The sequence below is a fragment of the Ursus maritimus genome, unplaced genomic scaffold (genome assembly GCF_017311325.1).
Source record: "Ursus maritimus isolate PB19 unplaced genomic scaffold, ASM1731132v1 scaffold_31, whole genome shotgun sequence".
Classification (NCBI taxonomy): Eukaryota; Metazoa; Chordata; class Mammalia; order Carnivora; family Ursidae; genus Ursus; species Ursus maritimus.
Window position 1 is genome coordinate 8,297,447 of NW_024425675.1, and position 25,371 is coordinate 8,322,817.

Consider the following 25,371-nt stretch of genomic DNA (forward strand, 5'->3'; position numbering starts at 1 on the left):
CCCTGCTTTCTTTGTTGAAATTTACAGTAAGAAAATGCAACAGGGGTGAAGTAGGGTTTTGTTACTGCCTTTTTAAATTACTTGAATTTATAAAACTTTTATCAAGCACCTATTTTGTACCAAGCACTGGACAACAAATAACACCAAACCGTCCTGTGGACCATGGGCCCCGTCTTTGATGTCCAGACAGCCTCACATTAGAAATCTGATTACCTTCACTCTTTTCCCTACTATCTCTTTATTGTTTGTTAATGAAAGCAAAAACTTCAATTAATCATAAAAACTCTCAATTAGGTACACTTGCACTGAAATTCAGGATTTAGCTGGGATTCATGGCTCAGAAACTTTTCAAGCTTTTACTTTTGGACGTCATTTGCTGTGGATGAAACATTTCTGTCCTAGTTAGATTCATTCCTGGGCCATACGTTTGTAGTGACATGAGGAAGACCCTCCCTTTGTGCGAGGAATAACCGTGAAGAAATTTCCATTTCTACCTGCTTAGCCTATAATTGCCTTCCATGAGACAGGGCCATGGGAACCCGAAATTTGAACACTCTGAAATACCAGCACTGAAGAGTTAGAATAGCTGATGGGTATTTTTTGGGCTCAACCGGAAGCCATCTTATGCTGAATTCCAGAACGAGCCAGCCATCACAGGTGACAGAGCTGGGGTGGGGTCGGGATGGCATCCCTAATTTCTGCAGATTGGTGAGAGAGAGTTGTCTGAGAAGCACGGCGCCCAAGCACTGGGAGTGGTTGTAAGGATCCCCCCGCTTCTGGTGTGGCGTTGCGAGGACTCCCATGTAAGGGAACACTTTTCCTGCGTTCTCATGNNTCTTTCCCTATATCCTAAAAAGTACAAGAGAAATAATAATAAACAGCTTCCCTGTGACCTATTATAAAGAAATTTGAACTCTGCTTGCCTGGTTTTAGAATTGATACTACTTCTTCATCCTAAGGCCAGGCTGGCACGTTCCCCGTTTGCTTCCTTTGAATCTCGTCCTTTGAGAGATACCGTGTTTTATTTCTTGCCCTGTTTACCTTTTCCTCTTTGCCTTCTGCCTTCGATAAGAGAGTTTAGAGTGATGAACTGTCGTCTCAAATCCTTTGTAAATCTTTTCCCTCAAATAATCTGAGTACCTGCTCAAAAGCAGACTGACTAGCGGTGGGCCACGGAGCTCTATTATCAGATGGACCTTTTATCACCCCCTTCTTCGTATCTTGTCTGATTTTTATTAAACTGTGAATCCATAAGGTGAGTGCTGTAACTCCATGGTTACTGCTAATTGTTTTTAATATTGGCCTTTGTTTTGAATTCTGTTAATTTCTTAAAGGCAGTAGTAGTAGTCTTTTTCATTATGGCCCCTAAAATTCACACAGATCAGTTTTAATATTCTTGTATCTTATTATAAAATAGCCCTATTTACATTTTTTTTTTACCATTACCACAGTTGATAAACGTTGTTTTCCAAAAGAAAAAAAAATATTCTTTTCCAAGAGAATACATTTTTTATATACGTAAAAATGTACTTGCGTTTTGCTTTGTACTGGAGCTGATACGAATATATATGTTTCAATAAGCAGAACTGTTTTCCTCAAAGTCTGGATTTTGAGGGTTGGTTAGGTCGAGAACTGATTGCACATCTTACCGAATTCGTACCATGTGTATGGATGAAATCATACTGTGTGTGATGAACATCACTATTCTGGAAAGGAAATAAATCCCAAATGAGGCAACAACATTAAGAGCAAGCAGAATGAAATGGGGGTTGACTAGGAACAAGAACTTTGCCTCACCTTTTTATTTATTTATTTTTTTAAAGAGTTTATTTATTTATTCGACAGAGACAGCCAGCAAGAGAGGGAACACAAGCAGGGGAGTGGGAGAGGAAGAAGCAGGCTCCCAGCGGAGGAGCCTGATGCGGGGCTCGATCCCATAACGCCGGGATCAGGCCCTGAGCCGAAGGCAGACGCTCAACGACTGCGCCACCCAGGCGCCCCTGTGTCAGCTTCTCACACCCATGTGTTAAATGGTAGCCGTGAGCTGAAGAGGGCTCTTTAAGCATTCAAATTTATTGAAGTACTTTTACAGTTATTTTAGGAAAAGATCATGTGATCTCGTGATAAGAGTACACAATTGAGACTATGGGCCTTGTTTCCAAATTTCAGTAGGCTTCAAATTAGAATACCATGGACTTTTCCATAGGAGAAAAAGCACCAGGACTCGATAATTTACCCCCAGTGCTGGAGTCTCCTGTAAGTCAAAGAACTTGCTCTTCATGGCAGGCGGGTCTGGTGGCCTGATCCGTGTTTGGCGTGTTTGACACTGAGCTCTCCCTAACTTAGTTTCCTTTTTATTTAACAATAGATGCTTGTCTGTGCCACAGGTATGTTGTTAGGTTGTGCTTGTAATACAATATAAAATATTCTAGTGTTTATGAATGAGGAAATTCAGCATTTGTATTTTAAATGTTTTTATAGCGCTTCTGACTTTTTCTTATCAACTGTGTTCAGTCAGTCCATGATAAATTATGATTTCCAACTTATTTTGCCTTATTACGCAGTTATTTTACTTGTTGATTTCTGAGAATTCTTCATGGTTTGGAACCAAATAGAATGTTATAACTACAAAAATAAATGTTTGAGGATTTTCTTACAAATGGTTGTTTTAATGAAATTGTGTAGTATCTATGTGTTTTCTCTTGCTAAATGTACTTGTGAGAATTTTCTAGTTCATAAAATCCGATCCAACTTTGAAGTTTTTTTGTTTTTTTGGGGGGGTCTCTTTCTTTAGTTCTTATTACTAAAAAATATATATTTTTTGCAGCTGGTTTTAGGAGGAGTTTCCGTCTTAGTAGAAAAGATAAGAAAACAAATAAGTCCATGTATGAATGCAAGAAGAGTGACCAGTACGACACAGCTGATGTGCCCACATATGAGGAAGTGACACCGTATCGGCGGCAAACGAACGAAAAATACAGACTTGTCGTCCTGGTTGGTAAGTGTGTCTTTTGTGTTAATTCTGACAAAACAAGTGAGGTAGGAAGAATTTAACTCCAAAGAGCATGGTGCTTGAAGATTTCAAGCCAAAGAAAGTCTCATTTTTGAATACCTTTGGTGTGGTCTCCACGATGACATTTTCAGTCTTTTGTATTCATATGACATTCATGAGACTTAAGAGAGATGTGAAGAATGGTATTGACGTTTGAGTGGGACCTCTGAGAGAGGGGGGTAGCAAATACATCGCAATACATTAAGTAAATCAGGGTAACTAAATAATAGAAACAAATATCTTTTAATATAACACCAGTCTCTTTTAACCAGAAAAAAAAAAAAATCATTTTGAGGCAGTGGCCATGGTAGAAATTTCTTCTGGCATTTCGGCCTTCAGTGAAAGAAAGTATTTCAGCAGAGTTCTAAGCTATTTACAGCTGGAGAGTCAGTTAATGAAACTGCTTAAAGTAGTTAATAAACACATGTGGTGGTTTCCACAGGCATTGGCTGGTTTGACTCATATTCACGTTCTAGGATTTGTCTTGTCCAGCCTTCACAGACATGCGCAGTCATGACCTTGGTGTTACTCCACCCACCTCATCCCCCTCTCATTTTTTTAAAAGATTTTACTTATTTGAGGGGGGGGGCAGAGGGAGAGGGAGAAGCAGGCTCAGAGCCCAATGCAGGGCTCGATCCTAGGACCCAGGCAACATTACTTGAGCGGAAGGCAGATGCTTAACCCACTGAGCCACCCAGGTGCTCCTTAGCATTTCTTTAAAGATTTGGTGACAAGGAATTAAGTTCCAAGGATTTGGGAGGGAAAAAGGAATAAAGGAGCTTGGTGTGTCTTGTTGATTATTCCTTTATAAACTGAAGGTGACCATTATGGGGATGAGAATAAGTGGAAAAGCTAAAGAATCACCCTTTCTATTGACATGGCGTCCTTTGAAAGGTTACAGCACGCGGATGGTGGTGATGCGTGGGAAATGATGCGGTTTCTCACACCCGATGACACCGGAAGTGGTCCCTAGCATCCAGATGTTCCCATCATTGGCATTATTTAGAAAAACATATACTTCAGAGTTTCCCTTATTAACAGTGTCCCCTTCTTCTAATCTATGCGTATAAAAGCCTTCCCCCACACCACCTGGAGGAATATTCTCCATCGATTTCTATATTTACTATAGAGCTTGCAGTGCCCCAGCTTCCAGTCCCTGTAGAATTGGGCTAATGAGAGTATAAGCTTCCCCTGTTCTAAATCCTTTTTTGCCTCATGGGGGCTACTTGGACCTCCTGCTCCTCTTCTCTACCCCATTGTCCCTCCCAGCATCCATCTTAGCAGCATATCTTCCATCCTGTTGCATCTTCTCTTCAGCCAAGGTCTGCTTCGCACCTGAAGAGAGAGACGCACCTTGTGATAAAAAGGCAAAGATAGCATGATTTCCTGTTTCCCTTAAATCTAGATGACTCTCTGTAGCCAGGGAGTTACTGTTTTGACTGTGCTACTTTTGGTTTTCCTGGGGGGATCTAATTGAAAGAGGAAAGTAGAATAAACTTCGCTCTTTTTTTCTTTCCTATAGATGCTAATCTTGGGGTGAGGAAGGGAAGACAGATGAAGATAAACTGAGTAGTAATGCAGGGAAGAATAAAAGTAAATCATAGTCACAATTATGAAAAAGAAATATTCACTCTAATCTTCCACAGGAAAAGGCGATAGGGGAATGCTGACCTCATACAGGTTAGAAATAGCCATGCAGTTCTGTTAAATGGTACTATATACAGATGTCCTCATCCCTCCCTACAGTTCTTTAAGGAAATTCCTAGCATCTTTTTTGTGGATGCCTTGAATTTTTTTATGCAGATAATCTTGTTATCTGTGACCAGAGACAATTTTATTTTTTTGTAGGCATTTTATATTCATATTGTGTTCTCTCCTCACTGTAAGCTCTCCAGTGTGATGATGAACGGGAGTGGTGAGAACATCTTTGCTTTGTTCTCAGTCTTAGGGAGAAAGTACTCAGTCTTTCACCACGAAGTATGATATTAGCTATAGGGTTTTTTTATCAGTGCTCTTTACCAGATTAAAATACCCTTTATTATTAGTTTGCTGAGAGTGTTTATCATGAATTGATGTTGAATTTTGTCACATGGATTTTTTTTCTGTATCTTTTGAGATGATTATATGGTTTTTCTTATTTGATCTGTTGAAAGGGTGAATTGCATTGATTAACTTTTTTTTAAAGATTGTACTTATTTATTTGAGATAGGGCTAGAGAGAGAGAGTATGAACTGGGGAGGCAGAGGGAGAGGAAGAAGCAGACTCCCCACTGAGCAGAGAGCCTAGTGCAAGGCTCGATCCCAGGACCCCAGGATCATGACCTGAGCTGAAGGCAGATGCTTAACTGACTGAGCCATCCATGCCGCCCCTGCATCAATTGATTTTTGTGTGTTGAATGAGCTTTGCATATTGTATTAGCCTTTTACACAGTACTAGATTCAATTTGCTGGTCTGTAGTTTTCTTATAATGTTTTTGTCTGCTCTTTGTGTCTAATTATGCCATATTCATAAATGTGTTGGGGAGTGTTTTCTCCTCTTCACTTTTCTGGGAGAGCTTGTGTAGAATTGGTATTATTTTCCTTTAAAATGTTTGGTAGAATTACACAGCAAAACCATGCTGTGGTATCTCTTTGGGGAGGTTTTTAACTACAAACTTAATTTCTTTAAAAAAAGGAAGAAGAGGAGGAGGAGGAGGAAGGGGGTGAGGGAGAGAACATGTGAGAGAGTGCGTCTTTGTATATTTACACACACACACACACACACACACACACACATGACTGTTCAACTTGTCTTCTTCTTCTTCTTTTTTTTTTAAGATTTTATTTATTTAACAGAGAGAGACAGCCAGTGAGAGAGGGAACACAAGCAGGGGGAGTGGGAGAGGAAGAAGCAGGCTCCCAGCAGAGGAGCCTGATGTGGGGCTCGATCCCATAACGCCGGGATCACGCCCTGAGCCGAAGGCAGACGCTTAACGACTGCGCCACTCAGGTGCCCCTCGACTTGTCTTCTTAAATGAGCTTTGGCAATTTGTGTCTTTGAAAGAATTTGTCCGTTTCACCTAAGTTGCCAATTATATAAGCATAAAGTTGTTCATAATATTCCCTTATTATCCTTTAACTCTATGTAAGGTCTGTAGTAATGTCTCCACTTTCATTCTCCTTATTGGTAGTTTGTGTCTTCACTCTTACGTCAGGTACGTATTACTGCATAACAGGTTCTTGGAGTTAGTTCTTGTGTGGAATTATATAAGAGTCAAAGTTTAGGTCTTCATAATCTGTATATTCATAGCTTCAGTTACTACAAACTTCGTGACTTTAAAATAGCACATGTTATTATCTGGAAGTTTCCCAGGTCAGAATTTGGAGAGTTCGGGCATGACTTAGCTGGGTCTTCTGCTTCGGAATCGCTCATCAGGCTGCACTCAAGTCTTAGCCAGAGGTAGGTGTATCAGTTTGAATGCTAGACTGATAAAGGATCTACTTCTGAAACCATGTGATGGCCGACAGAGTTCATAATCCACCCTCAATCCCTTGCAAAGTGGGCTTTTGCAGCATGGTAGCTTGCTTCTTCAGAGCGTATGACCTGAGAAGGCAAAAGAACAGAACATCCCATATTCTGTTGGTTAGAAGCAAATCACAGGTTTTGCTCACAGTCAAGGAGAGGGAATTGCATGCACAAAGGTGTGAAAAACAGGAGGGTAGGGAACATTGCTGGCCTTCGTAGAATCTACCTGCCTGAGTCTTTTTCTAATTTATTGATCTTTTATAATACCACTTGTATATTTAAATTTTTTTTCTATTTTTCTTTTCTCAATTTTATTGATATGTGTTCTTTATTATTTCCTTCCTCTGCTTACTTTGGACTTATTTTCCTTTTTTTCTAGTTTTATAGAGTTAAATCTTAGACTATTGACTAGAAACACTTATTTTAAAATTTTAAGTTTTGTTAGGCATAAATTTAAATTTCCCTCAAAGCACTGCAACCTACAAATTTTTATCTGTTGTATCTTTATACCATGTCTTTCAGATCACAGTGTTTTAATTTCCTTAGGGATTTTTTTGATCCACAGGTTGTTCAGGATGTGTTATCCAGATATCTTTCTGTTATTGATTTCTTGTTTAATTTCATTGTGGTCAGACAATATGCTTTGTACAATTTCAATTCTTTTAAATTTATCAGGTTTTTTGGGGGGGCAGAATATGGTCCATGTCATCAGGTGTTCTGTGTGCACTTAAAAAGAATGTGTAGTCCACTGTTGTTGGATGGAGTGTTTGGTGTATGTTATTTAAGTCCAGTTGGTTGATAATGTTATTTAGGTCTTCCATAGTCTTACTAATTTTTTGTCTACGTATTCTGTTAATTGTTGGGAGAGGAGTGTTAAATTCTCTGTATTTGTAGATTTGTCTATTTCTCTTTTCACATCAGTCAGCTTTTATTTAAGATATTTAGAAGCTCTGTTGTTAAATATATATACATTTTAGGAGTATTATGTTTTCTTAATGAATTGACCTTCTAATTATGTAATGTCCTCTTTTATTCCTGGTAATATTCATTGTTCTGAAGTGTGCTTTCTGTGATATATAACATAGCCACTTATGTTTTCTTTTGCTTATTGTTTGCATGGTATATCTTTTCCTGTCCTTTTATTTTAACCCATCTATGTGTTTATTATTACAGTGAGTTTGTTTGTTTGTTTTTTACAGATAGCATAGTCTTGGGTCTTGTAGTTATCCAGTCTGATAATCTACATCTTTAATTGATATGTTTGGACCATTTATATTCAATATAAACTACTGATATGGTTGAATTTAGGTCTGCTGTTTTTATTTTAGGTCTACTATTTGTCTTCTGTTTGTCCCTTTGTATTTTGTTTGTTTCTCTGTTCTTTCCTGCCTTCTTTTTGGTTATCTCTTATTTGATTTTAATATATCTAATGACTTTTTTGTTTTACCTCTGGATGCAATTATTCTCTACCAGTTGGATTATGATGTATCTATTTGTGCTTTGAGTTTAATGTGCCTGGGTTTACTGAACATCTGAAACCTATAAATTTATGACTTTCACTAAATTTTGGAAAATTTTGGCTATTATTTTTTCAAAGATTCCCCCCCCCCCCAATTTCTTTCCCCTCTACTTCTGGGACTGCAATAGCACATGTGTTAGACCTTTTAGTATTGTCTCACAGGTTCCTGAGGTTCTGATTATTTTTTTTCTAGTCTTTTTGTTTTTCAAATTTGACAGTTTCTTTTGTTCTGTCTTCAAGATCTCTGACTCTTTCCTTGATCATCACTGTGTTACTATGTTGCCTACTGACCAAATATTATCTTTCAGATATTGTATTTTTTTAATTGGGAAATTACCAATTTTTTTCATAGTTTTTATTTATCAAGTTCAAGTAAGAACCTGATTTTTACATTCATTTCAAGTGTATTTAGTTTTGCCTCATGAAGCTTAGTTAAGATTACTTCTTTATTGTTTTGGATAATTCCAATGTTAGGCTCATCTTGTGATTGGCGTCTGTCGATTGTATTTTTTTTTTTTTTTTTTGAGAATCCATCATCTTTGTGCATTGAATAATTTTGTTCTGGATCCTAGACATTTTGAACATTCTTTTGTATGGCTTTGGATCTTATTATAGTCCCCTGGAAAATGTTAAATTTTTTAGCAGGCTGTCAACCTGATTAGGCTTATTCTGTTTGCCTCAGTTGAGTTTTCAAGTCTTTGCTGCTTTGGGTGTATTTCTTGCATGTGACATTTGTGTTAGCCAGACACTTACACAATGATTTAAACCTTAGTTATGCTGCTTTGGGTTCATCTCACTTATGCACAGCTTAGGGGTGAGCCCACAACTTTTGTGGGATCTTAGCACAGTCCACGGCCAGCTCTGAATGGAGATTCGTCCTCTGGGCAAAGCCTAAGGACAAAGAAAAATAAACAGGGAAACTTCATCCCTTTGGCGGTTACTCTTCCGATCTGACATCCTTCTATACGCTGCCTGCCTTGTTTGCTTTTCACAGTCTTCAGGTTGTCGCTTTCTGTGTGCTGTCCAGAGGTTTTAATTGTGATCAGTGCGGGAGACAGGCTATTGCGTGCTTACCCCACCAGAGTGGAGCTAGAACTCCCCAAAGCTTTAAACTCCTGTCACAGATATGATTTGCCACTCCTCACGGGCGTATCTTAATCAGCCTCCTCAAAATTGAGTGATGCTACCCTCTTCTGTCTCCTACTCAAAGTTTTAAAGGGTTATGAGGACAGAACACCACAGCTCCATCTAGACTACCTTCTGGTAAAATCACGCTCCTAGAAATGAGTCTCACAACACTCCATTGTCAGCCCCGAGTCACGGGTGGTATCAGGTATTTTGGCTGTTGCTTTCTGTAAATGCCAGTTGTTTGGGTCCCCAGTCACTGAACTAAAATCCATCCGGCTGAAACCTTCAGTAAAGAGGTTAATTTAATTGTGTGCGTTTCAGTTGCCCTACATCCCTTTGGCCCGTTGATCTTTGGATTCCTGGCACCTGATTCTGAATTGAATATGGACTCTGTCCCGTGGGCCTTCTGCCTTACTTTCTGACAGACAGACTGCTGCTTGCTCTTCTCACTGTATTTTTACATTGCCAGCAGGATCCTATAGCCTTTTTTTTTTTTTTTTAAGCCCTGTGGTGTCACTCATACTGCAGTGACTGTTCTTCCTCTGTCTCCTGCTTGGAATTCCTTAAGTTTCTGAGAAGATTTCTCCTCTATCTCCCAACAGGAGGGTTGCCCTCAAGATATGCCTAAACTGGATATGCTAAGTGTTGACCCTACCAGGTGCTACGGCCAGTGAACTTTCCCAGTTCCTTCGCTGTGTGTTTCTCCCCGACTCGTGTTTCCTTACTCTTCGGAGTTTTCCAACCTTAACTAATAATTACTTCAATGACAACCAAATATCCCTTTCTACTACTTAGATTTCTCTACCAGTAAAATCTAACTATAGTGTTTCATTACCCTCTGCTGTTGCTAATTGCTTTCAAACAGCCCCAGCTGAGTTTTTAAATTTTATCTTTTCTCAAGTGAGCCTTATCCTTCCTCGTCCTGTGTAGTAACAGTAACCAAAATGGATTGAGTGCCGGGCTCTGAGTTAAGGGCTGTGCCTGTATTATTTCAGCCAGTCCTCACCATGAGTATGAGGTAAATATTGTTTTATTCCCTCAGAAGAAACTGAAGCACAAGGAGGAGAAGTGAGTTACTTTGCCCAAGCTCGTGCATCTACTGAGTTGTGGAGCTGATTCATACCTAAATACTTCAAGACCAGAACCTTCTGTAACGGAAGCCCACGGGTGCAAGAGCACCTGGCTCCGTGAGTCCCACACAGACCAGATTTGGCCACTTACCACTGACAAAGTCCAGAGGCAGAGAGAGGGTGGTGGGGAAACAAGGAACTTATTTCAGTAAGGCCAACACTGGAAGACAGTGAACTAACATCTCAAAGACTGTCTCCAAAGTGCTGAAAATACTTCTAGGTTTGTATAAGAAAAATTTGGGACACAGCTCAGTTGGTACATGCAGGTGCATGGTACAGGTCAATCATTGTCTTGGGTCAGTCACACGGGGCTTGGCTGGTATCAGGGCAGTCATTATTGCTCGAGGGGTAGTTGGGGTTCCCATCATGGGATGCTTTATCTGAGGGTCTTTTGCCTGAGTTAAAAGATGAGTTTAGAGGCGCCTGGGTGGCTCAGTCAGTTGAGCATCCAACTCTTGATTTTGGCTCAGGTCATAATCTCAGGGTCATGGGATCAAGCCCCACATTGGGCTCCAGGCTCAGCAGGGAATCTGCTTGAGATTCTGTCTCTCTCTGTCTCTCTCTCTTCCCCTTCCCCGACTTGTACATGGGCGTGCTCTCTCTATCTCTGTCAAATAAATAAATAGGGCATCTGGGTGGCTCAGTCGGTTGAATGTCTGCCTTTGGCTCAGGTCATGATGCCAGGGTTCTGGGATCGAGTTCCGCATCAGACTCCCTGCTCAGCAGGGAGCCTGCTTCTCCCTCTGCCTCTGCCACTTCCCCTGGCTCATGCTCTCTCTCTCTATCTCAAGTAAGTAAGTAAGTAAATAAAATCTTTAAAAATAAATAAATCAATCTTTTTAAAAATAGGATAGTTTAAAAGATAGGTCAAAAGGGGGACACGGGTTGGTGGTTACATGCAGGTGGGTGGCAGTGAAGGTCAGGTCATCGTCTTGGGCCAGTGCTGTGGGGTCTTGCTGGCTCAGGCGTCCTTATTGCTCGAGGGGGTAGTTTGGGTTCCCCTCACAGGACGCTTTGCCCACGGGGTCCTTTGCCTGAGTTAAGAGAGAAGCTGGAAAGAAGAACTTCATTAGTTAGAAAGTACAGACTGAGGTCGAAGTGCAGGTAGTTGAAATCCTCCTTTACTTCTTTCTTATCTCCCTGTGGATTATTGCTTCCAGTCTGTAAAATCAGGGCTGTGCTGCCACCATTGGCTGGATCTAAATATCCTTCTTTTGTTTTTTTTTCTCTTTGATTTGGGGCCCATCCATTTGGTTTCCTAACAGATACTTCCATATTTTGTGAAAATTTAGATCTGAGCCTGCCAAAAGCATCCGCTGTTCATGTAAGTCCTGCCCACCTTTAGGGCCTCGAGCTGGATCTTTCGTCTGTGGGCCTCCCTGGGTCTTCAGGTCAGGCGGCTGTGCAGGCAGGGCCCCTCATAGTGCATAGCATTACCGTTTCACCTTCCCTCTCCTTAAAATTTGCCAACTATTCCTAAAGTGTCTTGGGTTGATTTTCCTCGCCTTTCCCCCTCAAATCCATTAGCCCACCTGGGGTAACTCTCCCAGCCACCAGGGAAAGGCTCTGGGCTTGATCTCATTTCAGAGATTGCCTCTCAGGAGTTTTTTTGTTTTGGGATTTTTAAAAAAGATTTATTTATTTATTTTAGAGAGAGAAAGAGCAAGAGGGAACGTGCCGGGGGGGCAAGGAGGGGTGCAGAGGGAGAGATGGGAGAGAGAATCTCAAGCAGACTCCCCACTGAGCATGAAACTCCACGAGGGGCTCGATCCCACAACCCTGAGATCAGGACCTGGGCCAAAAATCAAGAGTCGGACGCTTAACCAGCCAGACGCCCCAGCCTCTCAGGAGTTTTCTGATGGTGTAGACAGAGGCAGTCTCAGAATATTCAGACGGAGGAGCCCTTCCTTTCCCCTTGGCCTCCAGCCCTTTCTCTAAGGCTTCTCAAACCTTAACACCATTCCAGTCATCTGGGGATTTTGTTCCTGCGCAGTTTCTGATCGGTAGCCTGAGGCACGGCCAGAGAGTCTACATTTCTAGCAAGTTCCCAGACGCTGCTGCTGCTGCAGCCCCAGCTCGATTAGAGACCTGTAGCCGCTGGTTATAGTGTCCACGTCGTGAGGTGTGCCTGCCTGCGCTCCGGGGGAAGGCCTTGCTGCTGTACTTGAATGGGTTCCGTCGCCGTCACCTTACTTTGTTAGTGGTGGTGAACTGGGTGCAACTTATTTTGATTTTCCACTTATCACATATCAGTTTTGCGCTTTGTCATGCATGTGCAATAACGATGGTTTTAAAATGTTTGGTTTTCATCTTAATCGGCTGTTCAGGACTTGCACAGTGATATTTTAGGCTTGGTTTGTCTGTTGTGATCAACTAATTTGTTATTTTTAGACTATTCTGGAATTCCTATAGGAAAAAATAATTCTGTTTGAAACTCTTTAGCTCCTAACACTTTATTTCCCCATTTTGGAGCAATTGCTCTTATAATGTAATTTTAATTATTTACTCCTACCCTTACCTGTGCTGTGGCCTTTTCCAATGACAGCCAAGGTCATTGTATGTAACCGTCCTCCTTCAAACCTGTTTCCTATCATTCACCTTTTTCTGTGTGACCGTTGCTCAGAAAATCTGCTTGTATATATGGCACGGCTGAAGTATCAGGAGTTTAGTGTTTATTGTCTGGAAAAATCTCCATCTATTATGTCCTGTGAAGTGGGATAGTGTAAATGGTAACAAACGGGACTCTGGGGAAGGACAGGCTACGTTCTAGTTCTGTTCTGCTCTTTGGTAGCCATGTGATACCTACACATTTCAGATTTTCTCTGGCCTTCAGTTTCTTCATCTGAAAAATGAGAATGATAAGAGCACCTGCTTTCTGGGTTTGTTCGAGGACTAAAGGAAATGATATTTGCAAATACTTAGACCAATTCCTGGCACCTAGCAAGGTTTTAATAAAGAGTCGCTCTTCCATCTTGTTAAAAAACAAAATCGAGCTGAGTTTTAAAGATTTTATTGGCTTTATTCAGTGATTCGTGGATTGGGCAGCATCCCGTCTAGCAGATAGAAAGGAGCTCCAAAGAGCTGTACAAAATGAAAGACTTTTATAGGCAGAGGGGGTGGGAAAAGGAAGTTACTGGTAAAGAGTAGATTGTTTGTGGCAAGGTCACCTCCTTTTAGGGGACCTCTGGGATCTATCAGGCAGATGGTGCTGACCAGGTAATTCCAGATCGACTGGGTTAAGAGTCCACTCCCAGAGACGGGCGCCTGGGTGGCTCTGTTGGTTAAGCATCTGACTCTTGGTTTCACCTCAGGTCATGATCTTGGGGTCATGGGATCGAGTCCTGTGTGGGGCTCTGTGCTCAGCATGGAGTCTGCTTGAGATTCTTTCCCTCTCCTCCCTCCCCCTCTGCCCTCCCCCCATTTGCACCCACGCATGTGCTCTCTCTGTCTCAAATAAATAAATAAAATAAATAAAATCTTTAAAAAAAGAGCCCACTCCTGGGAATGGTGGAAACCAAGTCAGGTGTTATGATTTGGTTTGGTGACGTGGGCTTAGCACAAGTGATTGCATTTGGGGCCTCTTGTCTCTTTTTTAACATTTACCCTCATTTGATCAGACTCTCAGCTTACCTGAAGGATGTGACCAAAATTTAAGGCACTAGCGCCACTCGGAGCTGACGTGCTCAATGTTCTCAGGTTTTGCTCGATCCTCTGTGTGGTAATCACAGGCCGTGATGTTTTTTGCTGAATCTCTGTGGTATTGACAGGTCATGACTTCAGGTTCACTCTTTTTTTTTTTTTTAAAAGCTGGTCATTGTTCTTGTTCCTTTTCTGACGTTCCAGTCTGAGGGAGATCATTTCCTTGTTGGTTAGCGGCTGTGAACACGTGCTTAAAGCCTTCGAGAAAAGATGGCGCACAGGAAGACTGCTGTGATCAGTCTAAGCAGGCTAACTCCCAGTGTCTGGAGTGCGCTTCCGAGCCAGGTTCCCTCAGACACAAACCAGGCAAAATCAAATAAGCCAAAATGACCCTGTCGAAGGGGTCCCTTCCTCAAGCCAAGCGGCTTGTTTGCTGATCTTGTGTGGCTGAGTTTCACCTTCCCCGGAAGTGTCATCCGGGTGCAGCAAGTGGCGTCGGCCCCAGCACAGACACCTCCTTGTTCAGCTAAAAGACCATCAGGCTGTCCTCTTACCGAGAGCGACCTTGGCCGCGGAGTCTGGGGAGCTCTGCTGGGCGGCTGTCCCTTCTGCAGCCGGTGCTGCTGTACTTCCAGGAGTGAAGGCGAGAGTCCTGTTCGGAGCCTCCTTGCGCACTCTCCTGCCCGGGGAAGTAGGGAGCTGCCAGAGGAAGCGAACCCGAAATCATGAGAGCCTCCTGGTAGGTCCTTCCTGACTTGACAGTGTCCACTCGGGGGTCTTGACCAGTGAGGTGTCTCCGTTTATTCGTGAACAGTCAGGGGCACAGTTCGATAATCTGAAAGGCTTTGCGCAGTTCTGTGCCAACCGTCTAAGGATTCATAAGCCCGGGGATGGCGATAACCACAGATAAGGATAAACCTTAAGAACATTGCAACATTGAAGACGCAGATTGGATGGCAAAAGCAGAAGGATCTCACAGGAAATGAGTCTGCTTGCGGAGAAATACTGAGTCAATTCAGAATTAAGACTTTGGACAGTTTGTGGAGTTTGTAAATAAATGTCATTTGCTAGGGTTAAATCTGTGGAAGCTTCTATGAACCGTGCAGCTGTAGCTTCAGGCGGTTGGCATGGCCACAGGTCACTGAACCAGGTCGGATGCTCTGCGAGGCGGTAGGTCTGTGTTCACTGCCGTGATCTTGAGTGATTCTCTCTTCCGTGCACAAATAAGGCGAAAGGGTTTGAAGAGTTAGGTAGCCCTGGGACACACAGTTCTTGCTGTGCTTGGTTTAGTCTTATAAAGGTCTGCTTGTGTTACCTGCCCAAGGAAGGCCGCAGGGACTGAAATTTTAGTAAATTCGTAGATTGGGGAAGTCAGTCGAGGAAAATTAGGAGCCCAGAATCTGCAGGAGCCAGCTAGGCCTGGGAACCCATGAAGGCGTTGCTTAGTTGTGGGCCTAGGACACTGTCGGATTGGGTTACTTCTGTTTTGGAGACAGCTGGATTCCGTTAGCACTTAGATTATGGCCTAGGTAATGACAGTATCTAGAGATGGTTATAATGGTTCTTAGAGATTCTTACGTCCTTTTTCAGCTGTTGTAGCAAATAAATGGAATCTTTGATGGATCCATGTTTGGTCACTGGCCATAGCAAGAGGTCATCTACATACTCTAGAAGGCTCAATTTCCCAGGGACTTACAGGGGGTTTAACCTTGGTGGAACACTTGGGGTAAATACGAAGCGGCCCCAATGAGCCCGAGAGAGAGGACTGTCCAGGTGTAGTGTTAATTGTTCCAAATCAAAGCAGATAGCTGTTGGCTGCTGGGACACTCAAGAGAGCCGAACATGGCAGCGAACCAGCTTGACTCCGGTGGAGCTTGTGACAAAAAGTTGTTGGGTTTGGAGCAACTGGGAAGTGGGGAATAACTATCTTATTAATAGCTCTCAAGTCCTGGACAAATTGCTAACCCCGCCCATCAGGCTTCCAGTCCGCAGTTACAGGGGCCGGTCCAGGGAATGGTTAGCCCCTAGGTGATGAAGGTCTGTTGGTATGAAGTCTTGCATGGCCTCAGGCTTTAGTGGATATTGAGGCAATTTAGGACGAGGTTTAGTTACGTCTATCTGAATTTTTATAGGCTCTGCACTCTATTCTCCCCATGTCAGTAGTAGAAGTAGCCCACAGATTTTCGGGCACCTCAGATAAATCAGGGGTCTTTTGCTGGAATTGTTTCTCTTCTGTATCAGGGACAAATTATAAGGGACATGAAAGATCAGGTTCGGGTTGGTCACGAAATTCTAAGGTGAGGTTTCCATTGGAGGCAAAATGTACTAGCCGTTTCAGTTTTAGAAAGGAGGTCTCTACCTAATAGGTTGACTGGTACTGTATTACAACGGACACACACACACACACACACACACACACACACACACACACACTTTTTCAGTAAAAGGTCCCAGAGTCATCTGTACTACAGGTTGAGATAGAAACTCCCTCAATTTTATTAGCTACCCCCACTATAGAAGGTTCTTTTTCACTCTAAGGGATTTGTTGTCCTATGAGAGAGCTGGTTTAAAATAGAGAATGTTGCTCCCGTGTCTACCAGAATCTGGCAAGGTTTCCATTGGTTTTACTTTTAGTCTTCCTTTTGGCTGTTTGAGGGAATTACTGGTAGCAGTTTACCAAGGGATCCCTCAGAGTCAACACTGAGAGGGGCCATTTGGGGGCAGATAGGGAGGCATTTGAGTTGATGATGAAGGATTTGCATAAAACGTCTGATGATGGTTTTTTCCCCCCAGTGTCCTAGTTGAATAAAAATGAGACATGGAGCCCTGGTCCAGTGTTTTGATGACAGACCCTAAGAGGGTGCAATGGGGGAGGCCCAGGTATTATTTTAGGTGCCTAGCTTGTAGCTTTTATAGCTGTAAGGCTAATAACTTGGTAGCTTTTTCTTTTTAAGATTTTATTTATTTCCTTGTCAGAGAGAGAGGACGCACAAGCAGGGCGAGCAGCAGGCAGAGGGAGAAGCAGGCTCCCCGCTGAGCAGGGAGACCAATTCGGGACTCGATCCCAGGACCCTCGGATCATGACCTGAGCCAAAGGCAGACGATTAACCGACTGAGCCACCCAGGTGTCCCAACTTGGTGGACTTTTGATTTTGGTCTTGTTTCAAAGTCATCATGAGTTCAGTCAAATCAGTGGCCATCCTGTTTATACTTTTTTATCAATCCACTAATCACAGAAGATAATCCATTTACAAATAGGGCCTCATTTATTGTATGCAACCTGGAATGCCATAGGAGGAGAGCTTGCAAATGGGCTTTAGAGTCTGTCAGATTCATCTCGTGTGCACGTGTGAATCATAGACCAGTCAACATGGGCAGCAAAGACTCTAGGAATGGCTTTAAAATTATTTGTTGCTATTTTGCAATATTTTCTGGTCCATAATGGGACCGTGATGAAGATCTCAAGTATTATCCTTAGGGTTGTGCCATTTTGTTTTTCACGTCCATTTCTGGGCTTCATCTGGTCCCACCAGAATGTGCACAAGCTGATAAAGATGTGGCAGCCCGGGGTTATAGGCCGTGATGAGGACTCAATTCTTCAAACAACTTTTGGGGTTCCTCCTTGAGTTTAGGAAATTCTTTAACTGTGGGCCTTCGTTTGGTTTGGTTTTTGACCAAGGAGTGAAAGATGCCTGAAGAGGATCTCCTGTAGCCTTGAGGCGGGTGGGGGGGTTATTTTTAAATATAATTGTATAATAATCTCTTCAGAATGGAAAGGCAATACAGATAGAGTTAGTAGAACGTGAGTATTGAGGTAAAGGAGGGTAGAGGGGAGCAGTAGGAGTTACATCTGTCTGACTGTCTTTTGTTGTAGGGACCTCTGTGTCTTTAATTCTTCATTAGCCTTTTGCTATGAATTTTTCAGTGAAGCTATTTTGGCATCTTAAAGCCCTTTTGGAAGCTTCTCCTTACCAATTAAAATAGGTGTACTCATTCTGTTTGTTTGATTTGGGAACGTTTGCTTTCAAGCGCACTTCCTAAATGAGCCGTCTTGTCCAACTGGAATGTTCCCCCATAATGGCCATTGCAATCCTAGGTTGTCTTTAGTAAGAGTTGCCATTTTTGTAGCTGTCTGTTGCTTCTGGGACTGCAGTTCTTTATACGTAGAATAAGCAGGTGCGCGGGGACATGGCACACTCCGCTCTTTGTAATTTAAGAATCTCATTTCTTTAGCTAAGCCGTTGGGTCTCCTTGAGCCAAGCTAATACCTCAGAGGGATGTGTCACTGGGTTGAGGATTGTTTTACAGTGTACCTTCCTGCGCAAGAAATTTTCTTGAGGTTCACAGGTGACCTCGTGTCAGTCTAACCCATTCCGTGACCAACCTATCCTCACCCGGGAGTCTTAGCATTTGGTGTTGAGCATGCTAACCAGCTGTGAAGTACCAATCCATGTCCACCAAGTTCGTGGCGTTTTGGCTTCTGAGATTCCCATTGGCAAGAGCCTTTACCCACACAAGAGCAGCCAAACAAGCACCAGCAGTAACCAAAGAGGTGTGATGGAAGAGTGGTCATAAAAAAAAGAGGCATTAGTTGAACCCACCAGCCATTCCCAACAACGGAAGACTGGATCAAATAAGGGCTAGGACTAGAGTTCACCGTAGACCCATCTGCCGGATCAAGCGAACCCGCTAAGTCCTGGATTGGAAAACCAGTTCGATCAGGTGTTTGATGCAAAGAGAGCTGAGCCCAGAACCCGGGGGAGCCTCACCCCTCGAAGGGTTCATAGATATCACACCTGTGTTTCTCATCAGCCCCAGAGGTGTCAGAAGTTTTCTTCAGATCCTAGCACTGCCACAAAATCTGTTAAAAGCTAAAATTCAACAAGTAAATCTTTAAGATCTTACTGTATTGAGTGATTCATGAATTGGGCAGCATCCCGTCTAGCAGATTGAACTCCAAAGAGCTGTACAAAATGGAAGACTTTTATAGACAGAAGGGGCAGGACAAAGAAGTTACTAGAAAAGTGTGGCTTGTTTCAGGCATGGTCACCTTTCTTTGGGGGACAGCAGGGGTCTCTCAGGCAAATTACCTCACTGGTGCCGAGCAGGTAATTCTAGGTTGACTGGTTTAAGAGTCCAATCCTGGGAGAGGTTGCAATTAATTAGGTTAGGTATTAAGTCTTGATTTGGTGATGTGGGCTTAGCATAAGTGACTCCATCTTGGGCCTGTTGCCTCTCTTTTTTACATTGTTAACTGAAAATACAAGAGAAACATGAAATGTGCACATATGAGTAGGCTTCTGCTAATTTTTCAACCTCTATTTGAAACACTGAGAAGCTAAAAAAGGTAACCAAGCAGTGGATTCAAATTTTAGAAATTTTGGATTGTTCCTGGATTAACTGTTCATGGTGGTAGAAATCCTATACTAAGGAAGCAGTGTCTTGGCTCCCACAACGTGTGTAGGGAGATGGAAAGAGAAGAGTATAAGCAGCCTGGTCCTCCTCAAGCCTCATTTGTTTTTCCCACTGTTTTCAAAGCCATTGGGAATAATGGTATTTGCCTTGAAGCAGTAAGGTAAATATCGCTAAAGAGGTCGGCAGTATTATTTGCTCTACATTCTTACTGTAATAGTGCACGCTTTTTATCCTTGGACTTAACATTCAAGAAATTAAAATAGACCAAGTTGTTAACTTAGCAAAACTATGGCAATTGAGAACTTTGAGCCTTGCTCACAAGTATTTAATTTTTTCTCTTCATTTTGTAAAGGTGCTCTTCCGGAGCCGCATTTTAGCCACTAAAATAGCGTAGTGACATTTTCTGTTCTACTCCTTTCTGCATTTGAAAGCATTTTCCAAAAAGTATGTTAAAACTAAATGTCAGGCATTTCGTACATTTTTCTGCATAAATTTTATCTTCAGTGAGACCTGACTTTTTAAAAAGGAAAGTAATAAAGCCAAATAATGTGTCTGTGTGTTTGTAGGGAGGGAGTGGAGAGAAAGCTTTGGTGTTTAAAAAGCTACTAAAACACTTCACAGCTTAAGCCAACAGAAGAGCAAAATTCATCATGCGGCTATTCAGACACTTTGTGACTTGTTCTGTCTGGTTATGAGGCATAAGAGGAAACTAATAATAAATCTTTCTATATATTTCACATTTCCCGCTTGAGCTTTAAGTGCCATTCTGCCCTCCTTTGTGCTGAGTGTCACATGCTGTCTAAAGACGGCTTTGTACAGGCAGTTGGAATAAGTAGACCTTTATGAGACTGTCATCATTTTTCCATAAAACTATGGCAGAACAAAAAGTCTTGCACGTAAAGCAGAGAGAAAAGCAAGCACTCGAAACAGAATATAAATGTTACTATGTTTATTAAAATTCTCATCACTTTGGGTGAACTTTGATTGAAGGCTTGTAGGAATTAGAGTCTGCTCCGGAGGATTTTATATAGACAACTGTAAACCCAAGAGTCATAGTTGAATTTATGAGCGTGTGCTGGATTTAAAGTTATAATCCTTGTGTATAGGAGGTAAATAAGATCTTTATTAGAATCACAGTTGGCTTTCTTTTATGCCACTGGCGTATCTTAAATGTTTACACTCTGGCTTCATTTCTGGGCATAAATCACAATTAAGTTCATTCGGCTGATTTTTATGGAGTACCATCCGTGCCAGGCACTGTTCTGGGCACGTGGGGCCCTTCGCGCACAACACCAGTGTTTTTGCCCTCGTGGTGTTTACATTCTAATGGGAGGACATAGACAGAAAAACAGATTCAATATACTTTAGGCATATAAAGTCAGTTATACAGCTCCAGAGGGTGGTAAATGCGGGGAAAGACAGTAACAGCAGGGCCGATTCAGGGGCATCAGGATTTCGAATCAGACTGTGGTAGCCTTGTCGAAAAGGTCACATTTTTGAACGGACTCTGAAGCAAGCTACCGGTGTCCTCTTCTGCTTAGCTTAGGAAGACTCAGGAGTGGGTTTATTTTGACCTTTTAATTTTATTGACTCGTCATCCCCCCGAGATAGAAGGAAGATGAGAACTTGAGTCAGTCTGTGGAAGTCTGGTCTCAATAGCTACTTTGGAAAAAATGATGCTCTTCCAGCAAGCTTCCCACTTTTCTTCTTCTTTTTTTCTTTTTTTGACGTTCGCGTACAAGCTGATGCTTCATTAATAGGCTTTTTCTTCCATTATGAAAGCAACAGAAGAAAAAAGCCCTGAACCTCTGGCAGGGCTTGTTATGAACTGCTAAGTTGCTGTATTTTCTATGTGGTTTGATTCCAAGGGAACTTTAAATTTAGTTTTATAAACAAATTTGTCACTCTCCCACACAAAGTCCAGCCACCCACTATTGTGATCATTGTAAGATTGTGAGTCAAATATAAGAGCATGGTGCCTTTCATTTTATGCCTAGAGCGACAAAAGTCCGAGCGCTACAATAGGATAAGTAGGCTTTTTATAACATGTCTGAGCTGAAGGATACCTAGAGATTTCGTTTGATTTGTCTTGTAATAAATCAGATGAGTAAGTGTGTTTTTTCAGGTAACAAAAGCCGTTTGGATATTGAGTGGAGAGTCCAGCAATTTTGATATTTTTCTCTGGGTAGTGAGAGGAACAAGTCTGGCCAATACTATAAAAGTGTCTGGGGGAAAACGTGGAAGAATTTTCGTGTTAAGCAGGGCAGGTCCGCTGGAGGTAAGCACGTAGTAAAAACCGCATCCCTGCGAGGGGCTTTCACACAATACGCCATTTTCGTGTCTCTGTCAAGATGGACAAAGATCATGAGCAAAAGTGAATAGTACTTGATCAGAGCAACAGATTTCTCTCCCGTCTATGATTTAACACCGCACAGACACCCAAACAAGAATGGATTTTATCAATCGCGTTCTGACTGTTACCTGAATACATCGCGTGTTAAGACAAATTTGGCCAGTCCCCTCTACCCGTATCTCTTTCTGAGAAGTTTCTTTCCTAACAGATGATTGACCCTGCCATCTTCGGCGCGATTGTCCTTCCGTCTGTAAGGTACCGCTTGTCTATATTTACATTATTAAATTCATTTTGATGCTTATTAGTCTTAACAAAAACTGCAACGAAATGCTACGCTGGACATTTACAAATAGAACTTACGTTATTGTCATCTTTTTTTTTTTTTGTAGACTGCGTGAGTGTCTTTAAAAATATATCTATATATCACATTTCAGGGGCGCCTGGGTGGCTTGGTCAGTTACGTGTCTAACTCTTGATTTCAGCTCAGGTCATATATCTCAGGGTTCTGAGATTGAGCCCTGCGTTGGGTTCTGTGCTGGGCATGGAGCCTGCTTACAATTCTCTCCTTCTCCCTCTGCCCCTCTGCCCCGCTCATGTGTTTTCTCTCTCTTTCTCTCTCTCAAAAAAATTAAATAAATAAATAAATAAATAAATAAATAAAATATATTCACATTTCATTGATTTCAATGAAGTCATTTTCACAGTAGTAACACCTTATTGTTCTGGTAGGTATTCATTCACTCAGGGTCTGCACTAACATATAAATAAGTAAATGGTTGAAGCTTCAAGGACAATACCACAGAGTATGTCCATAATTTTTCTTTTTCTTTTTCTTTTTTAGTGTATGAGAACACCATACCCATAGTTGAGGTTAGTCTTTGAGTGCTCCTAGAGTTTCAGAGTGCTACTGTGGGCACTGGTTTTATTTCTCAAAACTTTCTCCACTCATTTAGCTTTGATTTTTAATTGTATGTGTCTGTTTCAGATTCAGAAAGTAGATCTTTGCGGGGGGCATGTCTACAGAATGAAAAACTTCTGTGCATCAACTATGAATTAATTTTAAGAGTATATGATGCTAGCATTCTCGTAAAAACATATTTATTGTTTTCCATCCATAAAGATTTATTACAAATCATAAACCCTTATACATATCCATGGAATAAAAAGAAGAAACTCTGAAAATAGAACAGTGAAAACATTCAGCGTCTTAGGATTACATGGATAATGGGTCAATAATGTCAGCAGAAGTGGAGGTCATTTGGGGCAAAGGCATCGTGTATGCCTAAACTCTCCCTGTATATAAACAAAGGCTGGGAATTTGCATATAGATTTTTTAAAAAATCTTCTTTTTAAGATAAAGGCAGTTTTGCATTTAGTTTAATGTGAATATTTTCTTTTTTTTTTTTTAAAGATTTTATTTATTTATTTGACAGGGATAGAGACAGCCAGCGAGAGAGGGAACACAAGCAGGGGGAGTGGGAGAGGAAGAAGCAGGCTCATAGCGGAGGAGCCTGATGTGGGGCTCGATCCCACAACGCCGGGATCACGCCCTGAGCTGAAGGCAGACGCTTAACCGCTGTGCCACCCAGGCGCCCCTAATGTGAATATTTTCTTAAATGTAAAATTTTAAACAGAAACTTTAATAGCATCATTATTGACACCCTAAGTGGGCTGTATTTCTTTGGCTAAAATGAATGAACCTTTATATAAAATCACACACATTGCCTACTTTCAGGAAGGAGTTACTAATTAAATGTACAAAAGTAATAAAAGACAGTATGCCTTCATCAGATTATCTTAATTATCTAATTGATAACAGTTTTTATAAGAATATCAACTCATGGGAAGTCATAGCTTTAGTCTTTCTTGCATTTGCACACAAAGCTGATTTTGTAAATTCTTATAGAATTAAAGAAAAATGAAATGGATACATATTTACATGTTTTGGTTTGAATAGAAACATTCTGTTATTTTCAAGATAGAGAAACATCAGTTTTAGTTCACTGCCTGGATTCCAAATTAATGAGTTCCAAAATGATGTTTAAGTTTTTTTTTTTTTTTTTGACTTTTACTTACCTATCATCGTTGTATTTTATTTCCTTCGTCCTAAATGTAAATGCTGACACACATGCCCTGTGTATGTCAGCCAGGCCTACCATATTTTGTCCTCCGTAAGTTTCCTATGGACTTTCCCGAGGTTCTGCACAGAACGAGTTTTGAGATCCCCAGACCTGACTTCCACTTTTTGTGGCCGGGGTCTCTGTGTAATCCGCAAGCACAGATAGTCATCCCTGGCCGTGGTGTGGGGCAAGCTCCGGGTCACAGGCATAATCAGCGGATAACTGGCTACCTGAGTTTGCATTTTGTTGACGTTCTTTTGATAAGGAGATAGGCAGGGCGGAAAGAGTGCAGACCTTCTGAGTCAGACAGGCTTTTGAATACCAGTTGAGGCACACTCCAGATGTGTGTGACCTTAGGAAAATTCCTTCACCTCTCATTGTTCATTTTCTTGTCTGTAAGATTAGGATGGTAATACCTTTCTCGCAGGGATCTTCTGAGGATTAGTAATGGTGTATGTTAACCGTGTAATACATGCCTGCCATCATCGTCATCATTTTTTCCAAAGCCTGTTGTCTGTGATTTAAATAATGCGCTATTTAGATTATCTTCTTTCTCTTCATTTTTTTTAAGTGGATTTCTTTTCTTTTTTTTTTTTTTTTTTTCCGAGTTGGGACTCGATCCCAGGACCTTGGGATCATGACCTGTGCTGAAGGCAGACGCTTAACCGACTGAGCCACCCAGGTGCCCCTCTTCTTTCTCTTTACGCATTCACAAGCACAACTGAAAACAAACTGTAGGGTAGCCAATTTATATGCAGATGTGTACGTGTATTTCACCAGTTGTGGTTACAGTTGCCATATCAAAGGGGAAATGAATCCGTCCTGCTGCAGAATGAGCCTGACTCTCTGCGTCCCTCAAGTGGCCCGCAGTGTAAATAGATACTGTATCCGAAATACAAAGCGGCCACGCGAAAGTGCTGTGACTTACGCGTAGCCAGGGGAGAACGGGGCTGTGGAGCTAGGTGGTGATCTTAAGGTGAAGATCTGAAAAGAAAAATTCTAGAACTTCACGATCCAAGAGCTTGTCAGGGAAAATGCTGTTTGGAGGCCCTCGGGACAATTCTGTAGTAAGAATAATGGAAACTGTGGGACGCCTGGGTGGCTCTGTCCTTAAGCATCTGCCTTCGGCTCAGGTCATGATCCCAGGGTCCTGGGATTGGGTCCCGCATCGGGCTCCTTGCTTAGCGGGGATCCTGCTTCTCCCTCTGCCTGCACCTCCCCCTGCTTGTGCTCTCTCCCCCACCCCCCGACAAATAAATAAATATGATCTTTAAAAAAAGAAGAATGGAAACTGTATCCCTATTTTAACTTTTTTTTATAAGGAAACTCCCACTTTTGAAGATGATGGCCTCATATCTAGGGAAAATTTTTCTTATAAAATCATGTGCCACTGACCATTCTTGGCATGCTCCCATGAGTGTGCCGTGAAGCAAGCTCACTACAAAGAGATTCTGTAAAGGCGTAGGATCGAGTACAGTCAGAATGTCAGGTGTCCTATTAGAGAAGCATAC

The 25,371-nt window shown here is 41.9% G+C and overlaps 1 protein-coding gene across 1 annotated transcript in view; it reads left to right on the plus strand.

The window, feature by feature from the left end:
• MPP7 (membrane palmitoylated protein 7) overlaps window positions 1-25,371 on the plus strand; it is a 220,590-nt gene that overhangs the window by 170,227 nt on the left and 24,992 nt on the right. Inside the window, exon 12 of the mRNA XM_008683883.2 lies at window positions 2,828-2,998. Coding sequence (XP_008682105.1) covers window positions 2,828-2,998 — 171 coding nt within the window. The remainder of the gene's footprint in view (window positions 1-2,827; window positions 2,999-25,371) is intronic.